This window comes from Nerophis ophidion, linkage group LG13 (genome assembly GCF_033978795.1).
Source record: "Nerophis ophidion isolate RoL-2023_Sa linkage group LG13, RoL_Noph_v1.0, whole genome shotgun sequence".
NCBI lineage: Eukaryota > Metazoa > Chordata > Actinopteri > Syngnathiformes > Syngnathidae > Nerophis > Nerophis ophidion.
The window spans coordinates 44598448-44611086 of record NC_084623.1 but is presented as its reverse complement, the minus strand read 5'-3'; the positions used below and the strand labels follow the sequence as shown (position 1 = coordinate 44611086).

Genomic DNA, 12639 nt, shown 5'->3' with positions numbered 1-12639 from the left:
ATGACTATGAGAAACCTTGGAGAGGACCTCAAATGTGGGCAATCCCCCCCCCCCCCCTCTAGGGGACCGAAAGCAATGGATGTCGAGCGGGTCTAACAAATCTTTTTTTTTTGTTTTAGAATGTTTTTTGTTTGAGGACAAACATGACACAAACCTTCCCACTTATTAGAAAGCCCACTGTTTAATATGTTTGTGTGTATGCTTCACTGATGAGAGTATTTGTTAAATATCGTGTTGGTGGTTCTTGAACTCACCAGTGTGGACTTTGATGCAACAGTTTACATGTAAAATATTCCACTCCTTTGTCTCATTTTGCCCAACAAACGTTTTATACTGTATGTGACTACACAAAAGGTGGGATTTGTTGATGTTGTTGACTTGTTGGAGTGCTAATCAGGCGTATTTGGTCACTGCAAGCTAATCAGTGCTAACATGCTTTTTAGGTGTATGTACATATTGCATCATTATGCCTCGTTTGTAGCTATATTTGAGCTCATTTAATAGTGAATTGAGAGTGAATTATATTTATATAGCGCTTTTTCTCTAGTGACTCAAAGCGCTTTACATAGTGAAACCCAATATCTAAGTTATATTTAAACCAGTGTGGGTGGCACTGGGAGCAGGTGGGTAAAGTGTCTTGCCCAAGGACACAACGGCAGTGACTAGGATGGCGGAAGCGGGAATCGAACCTGCAACCCTCAAGTTGCTGGCACGGCCACTCTACCAACCAAGCTATACCCTTTACTTTTATCCTCTTTGCATAAAATTTACATCTGCATGTCTCATGAGACATTATCTGTATGTAATATTGGCTGCATTTCTGATTGTTGTGTGTGCCATGTTGTTCCAGACCACAGCAAACATTATCTTGCTTGCCAAAGATTGTAATGAATCTATTAAAAGAAGACAACTTGCTGTTTCCTTTAACTTGGACACATACATCTATAACTTTGGCCCTTAAAAGCCAGTATTTCCAGGAGCTATCTCACCTTCTGAGTAGTCTCTGATTTACTAATGGTTTCTAATGTTGTAAAAATGTGTAGAATAAATATTACATTTCAACATTTCTGTCAATGAAGATTGGCTTCAGCCTGTGACACACAATTCATTTTGATAGTAGGCTATTATAGCTTATATGAACACTTACATCATGTGTTACCTTCATTATAAGACTTATATATGTTTTTTGCGGCTCCAGAGAGATTTGTTTTTTGTATTTTTGGTCCAATATGGATCTTTAATCGTTTTGGGTTGCCGACCCCTGTGTTAGTCCATTGTTTAATGGCTTCATCATGCTTTTGAGGCCTGTGTAATGTTCGTACGGTCTCATGTTCTCTTTACTTCCAGCTCTGCGGCTGAACACTGGGGGGCGCTATGTACAAGGACTACATCAGGGGTCACCAACCTTTTTGAAACCAATAGCTACTTCTTGGGTACTGATTAATGCAAAGGGCTACCAGTTTGATACACACTTAAATAAATGGCCAGAAATAGCCAATTTGCTCAATTTACCTTTAATAAATAAATCTATATATATAAAACAAAAAAAATGGGTATTTCTGTCTGTCATTACATTTTTTTTTCCTTTTACGGAAGGTTTTTTGTAAAGAATAAATGATGAGAAAAACAATTGAACGGTTTGAAAGAGGAGAAAACAGGAAAAAAATAAAAATTAAAGTTTGAGACATAGTTTATCTTCAATTTCGACCGTTTAAAATTCAAAACTCAACCTAAAAAAAGAAGATAAAACTTAGCTAATTCAAATCTTTTTGAAAAAAAAAAAAAAAAATGTATGGAACATCATTAGTCATTTTTCCTGATTAAGATTAAGTTTAGAATTTTGATGACATGTTTTAAATAGGTTAAAATCCAATTTGCATTTTGTTAGAATATATAACAAATTGGACCAAGCTATATTTCTAACAAAGAGATATCATTATTTCTTGTAGATTTTCCAGAATTTTTTTTTTAAAGAAATTCTAAAGATTTTCTAGATTTGCCAGAATAATTTTTTGAATTTTAGTAATGATAAGTTTGAAAAAAATATTTCACAAATATTCTTCTTCGAAAAAACAGAAGCTAAAATGAAGAATTTAATTAAACTTTATTTATTATTCTTTACAATAAAAGCAATAAATTTACTTGAACATTGATTTAAATTGTCAGGAAAGAAGAGGGAGGAATTTAAAAAGGTAAAGAGGTATATGTGTTTTGAAATCCTAAAATCATTTTTAAGGTTTTTTCTCTAAAATTGTCTTTCTGAAAGTTATAAGAAGCAAAGTAAAAAAATAAATTAATGAAGAAATATTTACTTGGATTTTCAATTTCTATTTGAGTTTTGTCTCTCTTAGAATTAAAAATGTCAAGCAAAGCTAGACCAGCTTGCTAGTAAATAAACACAATTTAGAAAATAGAGCAGCTCACTGGTAAGTGCTGCTTTTTGAGCTATTTTTTAGAACAGGCCAGCAGGCTACTCATCTGGTCCTTACGGGCTACCTGGTGCCCGCGGGCACCGTGTTGGGGACCCCTGGACTACATGGACGTCAACGAAGAAGAAATAAGGAGCAGAGTGTGTTGAATATACAAATAGCAATGTAGATCGCATGTAAACTACAGAAAACAGGTAAGTTAAAGAGGAATGCAAAAAGAGCTGGATGCTCACCATTACTACAACAGGAAGCTACTGTAAATACAGTAGCAAGTCAACAAGAGTCATTGTTGCTCACACCCAAGAAAACACTGCCCCCTAGCGGTTTCCCTGTGAGAAACCCCGCCCATAAAGTAAACAAGTATGATTGTCTTTTTACCTACTGTGTACAGATTCACATAAAATACAAAGCTGTAATATTTCCATACCTTTATGCCCGTGGCTGTCACAGTCCGGCTTGGGTGTTGTTGGTCTTGGCCCCAGGTTGCAGAGAAGTCAGGTGAAGTTTCAGTATTTAATACCAAGAATAGTGTAACAGGGAAGTGCACAAAAAAAGGAATAACAGGCAGAAAAATGCATGCAGCTGACTCAGCTAAGTCCAGGCATCAGAAACAGCTTGATTGGCAACCTGGCACAGGTGTGTCCTGATTGTCAATCACGGACAGGTGAGGGAACAAGCACTCAGACTGCAAGCGAGTGGGGGGGAAAAAATAGAAGCACGAAACAAGAAATAAAACAAGTTACAAGAAAATGATAGTAACTGTCATGTGGGATCATGAGTGCGATGTCAAGTCTGGTTCGGCTCAAGCACTTGGCGGAGAAACAAGGAGTCAAGCACTCAGACTGGACTCAGCTGGACAACCCTTATGTAATGTTGCGATTTTCTGTGCCAACAAAGCAACAGGAAGGTGCTCAAAACTACATTAATGCTCCACTTTTTAAAATGCGCTAGCTCAATGCTAATTTACATTGGATTTCCCTAACCTCATTAGTGATCCTACAGCCTACATGATTTCAAACACCTCTAAATGTAGTTTGTACGGTGCGTGTTACAATCAACCAGCTAATGGGTTGAAAACTTACAGTACAAACACTTTGAATGGCCCAACAATAAAAAATGGTACATTCTACTTGATGGCAAAGACTACTTCCTTGCTTAACACACCGCAGTTCATACACTACTGCCATCTAACATCTGGACTATTATATACCTGCAAATGAGACTCAGAAGTGTAAGAAAACAAGATACCGACGGAACAATCAACCAGCTATTGGGTTGAAAACTTACAGTACAAACACTTTGAATGGCTCAACCAAAGAAAATAATGGCCTATTCTACTTGATGGCAAAGACTACTTTCTGGCTTAACACACCGTAGTTTATACAATACTGCCATCTAACGTCTGGTCAATTATATAATACCTGCAAATGAGACTCAGAAGTGTAAGAAAACAAGATACCGACGGAACAATCAACCAGCTATTGGGTTGAAAACTTACAGTACAAACACTTTGAATGGCTCAACCAAAGAAAATAATGGCCTATTTTACTTGATGGCAAAGACTACTTCCTGGCTTAACACACTGCAGTTTATACACTACTGCCATCTAATGTCTGGTCAATTATATAATACCTGCAAATGAGACTCAGAAGTGTAAGAAAACAAGATACCAACGAAACAATCAACCAGCTATTGGGTTGTAAACTTACAGTACAAACACTTTGAATGGCTCAACCAAAGAAAATAATGGCCTATTCTACTTGATGGCAAAGACTACTTCCTGGCTTAACACACCGCAGGTTATACACTACTGCCATCTAACGTCTGGTCACTTATAGAATACCTGCAAATGAAACTCAGAAGTGTAAGAAAACAAGATACCAACGGAACAATCAACCAGTTAATAGGTTGAAAACTTACAGTACAAACACTTTGAATGGCCCAACAAAAACAAATGGTACATTGTACTTGATGGCAAAGACTACTTCCTGGCTTAACACACCGCAGTTTATACACTACTGCCATCAAATGTTTGGTCAATTATATAATATCTGCAAATGAGACTCGGAAGTGTAAGAAAACAAGATACCAATGAAACAATCAACCAGCTAATGGGTTGAAAACTTACAGTACAAACACTTTGAATGGCTCAACCAGAGAAAATAATGGCCTATTCTACTTGATGGCAAAGACTACTTCCTGGCTTAACACACCGGAGTTTATACACTACTGCCATCTAATGTCTGGTCAATTATATAATACCTGCAAATGAGACTCAGAAGTGTAAGAAAACAAGATACCAACGAAACAATCAACCAGCTATTGGGTTGAAAACTTACAGTACAAACACTTTGAGTGGCTCAACCAAAGAAAATAATGGCCTATTCTACTTGATGGCAAAGACTACTTCCTGGCTTAACACACCGCAGTTTATACACTACTGCCATCTAATGTCTGGTCAAATTATATAATACCTGCAAATGAGACTCAGAAGTGTAAGAAAACAAGATACCAACGAAACAATCAACCAGCTATTGGGTTGAAAACTTACAGTACAAACACTTTGAATGGCTCAACAAAAAAAATGGTACATTGTACTTGATGGCAAAGACTACTTCCTTGCTTAACACACCGCAGTTTATACACTACTGCCATCTAACGTCTGGTCACTTATAGAATACCTGCAAATGAAACTCAGAAGTGTAAGAAAACAAGATACCAACGGAACAATCAACCAGTTAATGGGTTGAAAACTTACAGTACAAACACTTTGAATGGCCCAACAAAAAAAATGGTACATTCTTCTTGATGGCAAAGACTACTTCCTGGCTTAACACACTGCAGTTTATACACTACTGCCATCTAATGTCTGGTCAATTATATAATACCTGCAAATGAGACTCAGAAGTGTAAGAAAACAAGATACCAACGGAACATTTTGTTTTGAAACAATTAACATGTGTTGACAGTTGACACTGTTAAACAGTGTTCATGTATTTCTAATGCAGAAAGAATTGTGCATTTTATTTATACGACTGGCAACGTTTAAATTGTGCTTTATTCCGGAAGCAGAATACATTGGGAGTTTAAGACAATATTCTTTCTTAAAATCAGCTACAAGTCAGTTCCCTCGCTCTATGATTTTTCATATTTTTGAGTGTCTGTGGGACCCGATTTTTACTAAAAGAAAAATTATTAAATTTATTAATTTTTCAAACTGAGATTCACTGGCTTTGGCTCATTTTCTGTGAAGAACATATATCAGAATACATATTTAATGACCACACACCATACAACCCCCCTACACATTTCTATTACATATAAGACAGGGGTGTCCAAAGTGCGGCCCGCAGGTAATTTTTTAACGGCCCAACATAATTGAAAGTTTTTTAAAACGTAAAAATTAGGAGCAAACGGGTGAAATGTAACAAGAGCATGTTGCAAAGTTTACTCTAATAACACAAAGCTGCCATGCGGGCTGTTTCTTTCTTTAAAAAATAATAATGAATCAAAATCAATGTCATTATGAATCATTGACCTGTTCAAGGCTCCAAATACGTCACGTTAAATTTTCCACTTTGAGATATTTTTGGGGGGAAAATGTTGCATATTTTGTGTTTGCCATATAAAAAAACTGAGCTGTTTTTTTAAATAACAGCCTAGAATGAACAAACAAAAAACATAAACAACGATAAATCTTATAATTGACGGATAGCTCTGAAGTTGATCTCGAGATTATTGTGTTAAAAGTAAACAGTAAAAAAAAATTTATAATTTATTTTTTAACAATAATTTTAGTGTCATTGCTCAAAAAATAATAATGAATTAAAATCAATGGTGTTATGAGTTATTGACCTTTTTAATGCTTTAATTATTATATAATCTCAAATATTCCACTTAAAAAAATATTGGGTGATAATATTGCATATTTTGTGTTTATTTCCATCAAAAAACAGGGTTTTCTTTGACAAAAAGAGCATACAACTTAAATCTTTAAAATCATTATATTGACATATGGACCTAATGTTGATCTGGAGATTTAAAACTTGAATAATAATAAAACAAAATAATACTGAATAATGACACATTTTTTATATTTTTTTGACCAAAACCCTTTGGGGTCCCCGGGATCAAGCCTGAGTGAAGGCCTAAATGTATATTGGTTATACGTATATGTTGTATATGTTTTTAAAATAAAAAAATGTCAAAACGGCCGCCGCTTGCTTTGATTTTTCAGTCTGTGGACCTAAGTGGAAAAAGTTTGGACACCCCTGATATAAGAATATAGAAGTGTGGAAATTGATTGTCTGTGTACCACACACACACACACACACACACACACACGCACACACACACACACACACACACACACACACACACACACACACACACACACACACACACACACACACACACACACACAGCAGGCCGAGACAGGAAGAGGACAGAGTGCAGGTACACAGCACATCAGAGGGTCAAATGTGCGAGAAAATGAGAGCAGACAGTGTTGACAAACAATGTTGCAACCTTGTGTGGGAACCGCAGGTGCACAAACACAAAAGAAGAATCCCTGTGGGATGCAGGAACCGGCCGAAAAATTTCCCATGCCACGTTCATATCGTTGTTACTCAGCCAGCGTTTGTGGGTCTGATGGACCCGTTGCATTTTGTGGCTTTTAATGCAACACAATCAAACACTTTTATGTTAAAACACCGAGCAGATGGTTATTGGGATAAGGTAAACATCTGTTCAATATTTTAACGTAAAAGTGTTTCATCGCATAATCACACGGTAATTTGGACATCTGTGTTGCTGAATCTTTTGCAATTTGTTCAATTGATAATGGAGACTATAAAAAAGAATGCTGTTGGTGGAAAGCGGTGGATTGCAGCTGTCTTTAGCAACCGAAACACAGTCGGTGTTTCTTTGTTTGTTGTAAAGCTTTAACACAGAGCGGTCAAGCGAACATGTTTCTCTATGTCAACCAGCAAGTTTTTGGATGGGAAAATTGTGATATTAAGTCGGCTCTTACCGGAGACCTGAGTGGATTATGCCACCTCCTCATGCAGCTGTCAAAGAGGCAGCTGTGATCTTGGCTCCTCCATTGGCTTCTCTTAGAGACACTGGCGTTCACCGCAGCCCTTCGACTTTCGGGAATGACTTTATAATCTCACTAAAACACTATTAACACAATAAGCAGATAAGGGATTATCCAGAATTATCCTAGTAAATGTGTCTAATTACATCTGAATCCCTCACACTGCCGTCGCCTGAAGCCGTCGCCTTTTCTTTTCTTTTTTTTTCTTTTTTTAGTGCTTCACTCTAACTTTCCTCATCCACAAATCTTTCATCCTCGCTGAAATTAATGGGCAACTCGTCGCTTTCTCGGTCCGAATTTCACTTGCTGCTGGTGGCTATGATTATAAACAATGTGAGGATGTGAGGAGCCCTACAACCGGTGACATCACGGGCACGTCGTCTGCTACTTCCGGTACAGGCAAGGCTTTTTTATTATCGACCAAAAGTTGCATACTTTATCGTTGATGTTCTCAACTAAATCCTATCAGCAAAAATATGGCAATATCGCAAAATGATCAAGTATGACACATAGAATGGACCTGCTATCCCCGTTTGAATAAGGAAATCTCATTTCAGTAGGCCTTTAAACATGTAATATATTAAATATTTTAATAAGAAATATTAAAATATTAGGACGGATAGAAGGCCTCTTGTGCAGAGAGATTCACCGTTTAATGTTGAAAAAAATCACATATATTGCATTCAATAAATTCATTCAAATCGTTTTAAATCGTATTTATTTTATATTGTTTTTATATTGATTTTATTTGTTATTCAGTCATTGGTGGAGCTAAGGATATTATTTAAATATATTTTTTTATATTTTTGTGCAGCACTTTGGAAATGTTTATGTTGTTTAAAGGCCTACTGAAATGAGATTTTATTATTTAAACGGGGATAGCAGCTGCATTCTATGTGTCATACTTGATCATTTTGCAATATTGCCATATTTTTGCTGAAAGGATTTAGTAGAGAACATCCACAATGAAGTTCGCAACTTTTGGTCGTTAATAAAAAAGTTGTGTCTTTACTGGACGTCGCAAACGATGACGTCACCCATTGATGGCTCCTCACATCATCACATTGTTTTTAATGGGAGCCGCCAACAAAAAGAGCTATTCGGACCGAGAAAACGATAATTTCCTTATTAATTTGAGCGAGGATGAAAGATTCGTGTTTAAGGATATTGATAGCCAAGGACTGGGAAAAAAAAATAATAATAATAAAAAATGCAATTGCATTGGGATGGATTCAGATGTTTTTAGACACATTTATAGAATAATTCTGGAAAATCCCTTATCTTTCTATTGTATTGCTAGTGTTTTAGTGAGTTTAATAGTAGTCGGAAGGGTGTATCCACGGGGGTGTTGACGCCAGTGTCTGATGGAAGTCGACGGCAGCTGTACGGACGGCACAAGCTGAGCTGATCTCCGGTAAGTGGCGACTTTTTACCACAATTTTCTCACCGAAAACTGCTGGTTGATATTTGGTCAGGATCCATGTTCACGTGACCGCTTTGATCCATAGTAAAGTTCACCTCCGGGAATTTTAAACAAGGAATCACCGTGTGTTTGTGTGGCTAAAGGCTAAAGCTTCCCAACTCCATCTTTCTACTTCGACTTCTCCATTATTAATTGAACAAATTACAAAAGATTCAGCAACACAGATGTCCAAAATACTGTTTAATTATGCGGTTAAAGCAGACGACTTTTAGCTGCGCTCATATTTCCTAACAGTCCGTGACGTCACGCGTACACGTCGACGTTTTCATCAGGACACTTGGCGGGAAATTTAAAATTGCAATTTAGTAAACTAAAAAGGCTGTATCGGCATGTGTTGCAATGTTAATATTTCATCATTGATATATAAACTATCAGACTGCGTGGTGGGTAGTAGTGGGTTTCAGTAGGCCTTTAAACGTGCTATACAAATAAAGTGGATTGGATTGGATTCAATGCCAAAAAAAAAAAAAAAAAAAAAAAATCCACTTGTTGCTATATTAATTTAATATATTATTTTATTTTTTGGCGTGCATTGCGCTTTAAATGCACGTCCCTCGGTCCCCCCCACGGCCCACAATTCACCACGGGGTGCGGCCTCCGCTGTATTTAATTGGAAAGGCGCGTGTTTTTTTTTTTTTTTTGCGGCGCGCCACGTTCCACGTGGACGCGCGCGCTGCTCGGCCAGCCTCCATCCATCTCTCTTACGCTGACCCCCCCCCCCCCCACTCCCCCCACGCTAAACACGCACACGCACGCACGCTCGCTTGAACACACGCTGAACACATTTAGCAGCGCAGCCCTTATGAGGGGTGTGGGAATTTAAATATTCACTGTTGACACTGCGCAGGCCTGCTTTAGGGGCCACTGCGGGGTCCCCCCACCCCCCACCCCCCAGTCATGCGTCCCCCGGGGGGGTCGGGGGGCTTCTCGCGTTGTGACTGCGCAGAATGTAAATCTCCTAAATTATTTTTTTTTTGTGCTTTAAAATATTCATGATTTTAAAAAGTACTTTAGGGATGCAAAATAATGTTTTTTTTTTTATTACAGCTTCCATTTATTCCAATAATTCAATTGTTAAAAGAATGGAATAAAACACAAAGAGAGGTTTCACGATGTTAAATTTATTATCGCTACAAATTGTACAAAATCATTATTTAATAAGCAATTACTTTACTCCATTGTTTATTATTGTTATGTTTTTTTTTAAAACATGTACAAAATAAACAACACCAATATTACATATACTAAACAAATTAACTGTATTTTTTTGCTGGGAATATTTTCCTTATATATATATATATATATATATATATATATATTTTATATATATATATATATATATATATTTTTTTTACCCATGTTTTCCACCAATTAATATAAATACTGTTAATTGTCAAAAGTACATCATAATAAATTAACAGACTTAAGCAAGTATATAAAGTGTTTTATGAAGGGAATTAATAAGCCATTATTTATTAAAGCAGCCACATTTACATAAATAGTAATATAAATTGCTTCCCATCCAGGAATGTAATTAATTGATTTATTAATGTACCACTGTAGCGGTAGAAAATGGATGGATGGATGGATGTTTTTTTATTTGATATATATATATATATATAATAAAAATAAAAATCCGTGCATTAGCCAATGAAAATATAAAAACAAAAGTTAAAAAAAATAAGTTGGATATGCGCAATATATTAAACAACACCACATGTTAATATCAATAAAATCACACATTTTGCATATGACGCCTTCAAAAAAAAAGTACGAATCATTTCTTATTGTTTCCTCCATGCATGTTCCGTTCCAGTCCACAATACTGTACTATATACTGTACATGCACGGTGAGCGTGAAAGTTCCGCCATCGCTTCGAGCGCAACTTTTTTTTCTGTTTTTCTTTTTTTTTTTTTTTTTTCGCGAGAAGAATAATTTTCGGACAAAATCACAACTTTTGCAGACTTGCATGAGAAAGTATCGATAGGAGCGAGCGGAGAGAGGAGGAAAAAAGGGATGTTGCACCTACTTGTGGCCAGTTTCCGTGCCCTGCCTTTGGACCTCATGGTGTCCGTCTCTCGGCGTGGGTTTGTTTGGATTTTTTTCTCCGATCCGCTTTTCTCCTTTTTTTTTTTTTTTTGTTGTAGTTTTTTTTTTTTTTTTTGGTAGGTTTTTTTTCCCCCCAGCTCTCCTCTATCCGTTTACTTGGAGTTTCTCAATCCCAAGCGCGCTATCTCTCCAGCATTGTCAGTCCGGACACCTTCGCGCATGCGCACAAGCCTCCGAGGTCTGCCGGCTGCACTTGCCGGTGCAAGTTTGGCGCTATCGATCACTTTTGATTAATCACCCCGGAAAAAAGTCATCAAGGTGCGCATTTTGGACGGTTTTGTAACACTTTTTTTAATTTGTATTTAATTTTAACATGCACTTGTAATTATTAACTTATTTAACATGCAATTTATTTATTAAATATAGCTTTTTTTTGCCAAAAGCTTGTATTTATTAACTTATTTAACATGCAAATTATTTATTAAATATAACTTTTTTTCTTTCTTTTTTTCCAAAGGCTTTTTAGTGTCAGCATTTGTATGTCATTTTTCAATAACTGCACTTTAATGTATTGTTATGCATGTTTGAAATGAACTAATTACATTATATGGCAAGGCGACTATTCAATATGTATTTATACTTTATGAATGATGCAAAAAAGGGACACATTTCATCATAAAAACACTTAAGAAAAATGCAATATAGCAAAAATCGAAACAACAACCGGTTCTTTAGGATATAACTAGTTTTAGTAAGCACAATCTCAAACACAAATTTACTTTCATCTTATTGTTTTGTAATTTGTATGGAGCAAAAAAAGTGCTGTCAAAGCCAAAACACCCTGCCAGCCATTTATGTATACATATACACACATAAATATATATATATATATATATATATATATATATATATATATATGGTTATTAAAAATATATATTTTTTAATTTAAATAATCAAAATATGTTTATTATTTTCCTTTTTATTAGAACATGCACCGTTGGACGCTCCCGTGCCCTGAGAGCGCTCACCCCCGACTCGTTTACGTGCACGCACTCGGGAGTATTTTGCGCGTTCACGTGCCAGCAAGTTTACGCAAATGTATTGGAACTATAATAACATTATGGGCCTCAAAAATGTGCAAATATGTAAGGAAAAATAATATTTATTAGTGATTGCGCCATAGAGAACCAAATCATTTTAATTACGTCATACTGAGTGTATAGATTTTGACTTAACAGCAGATTCTTTGAAATATTATTGAAAATACGTTTTTTTTTACTATTTTGTTTCTCGAAATTAAAGCAAAATGTACCATGCTATAAATTAATTTAGGTTAGAATGTTTTGCACAAAAATGTCCCCATAACACTTTAGGTTTAAAATTTAGGAGAGGCAACGCACAATAAAGTAATTAGGAGAGGAAACACACTATAGAGGGATAATTAGAATGCAGTTTATTACATCAAAATATATAATATTGACTCGTCGCTTTTTTGCTGGCTTAAAATGCTTTATACAACACTGCCCTCTAGTGGATGGTTAACTGTGGGGATGACAAAAGAGGTTCTGATGGAGAGCAA

At 36.1% G+C, this 12639-nt stretch overlaps 1 protein-coding gene across 7 annotated transcripts in view; it reads right to left on the bottom strand.

The window, feature by feature from the left end:
* The window catches only part of mecom (MDS1 and EVI1 complex locus), a 494327-nt gene extending 483144 nt beyond the window's left edge, over positions 1-11183 (bottom strand). For 4 of the 7 annotated variants that reach the window (XM_061919013.1, XM_061919014.1, XM_061919018.1 and 1 more), the window contains exon 1: positions 11041-11182. In XM_061919013.1, the coding sequence (XP_061774997.1) occupies positions 11041-11077 (37 nt within the window). In that variant the 5' untranslated portion in view covers positions 11078-11182. Of the gene's footprint in view, positions 1-11040 lie in introns of all 7 variants that reach the window. The other 3 variants (XM_061919016.1, XM_061919017.1, XM_061919015.1) reach the window with 2 other exon arrangements.
* Positions 11184-12639: the final 1456 nt, after the last annotated feature.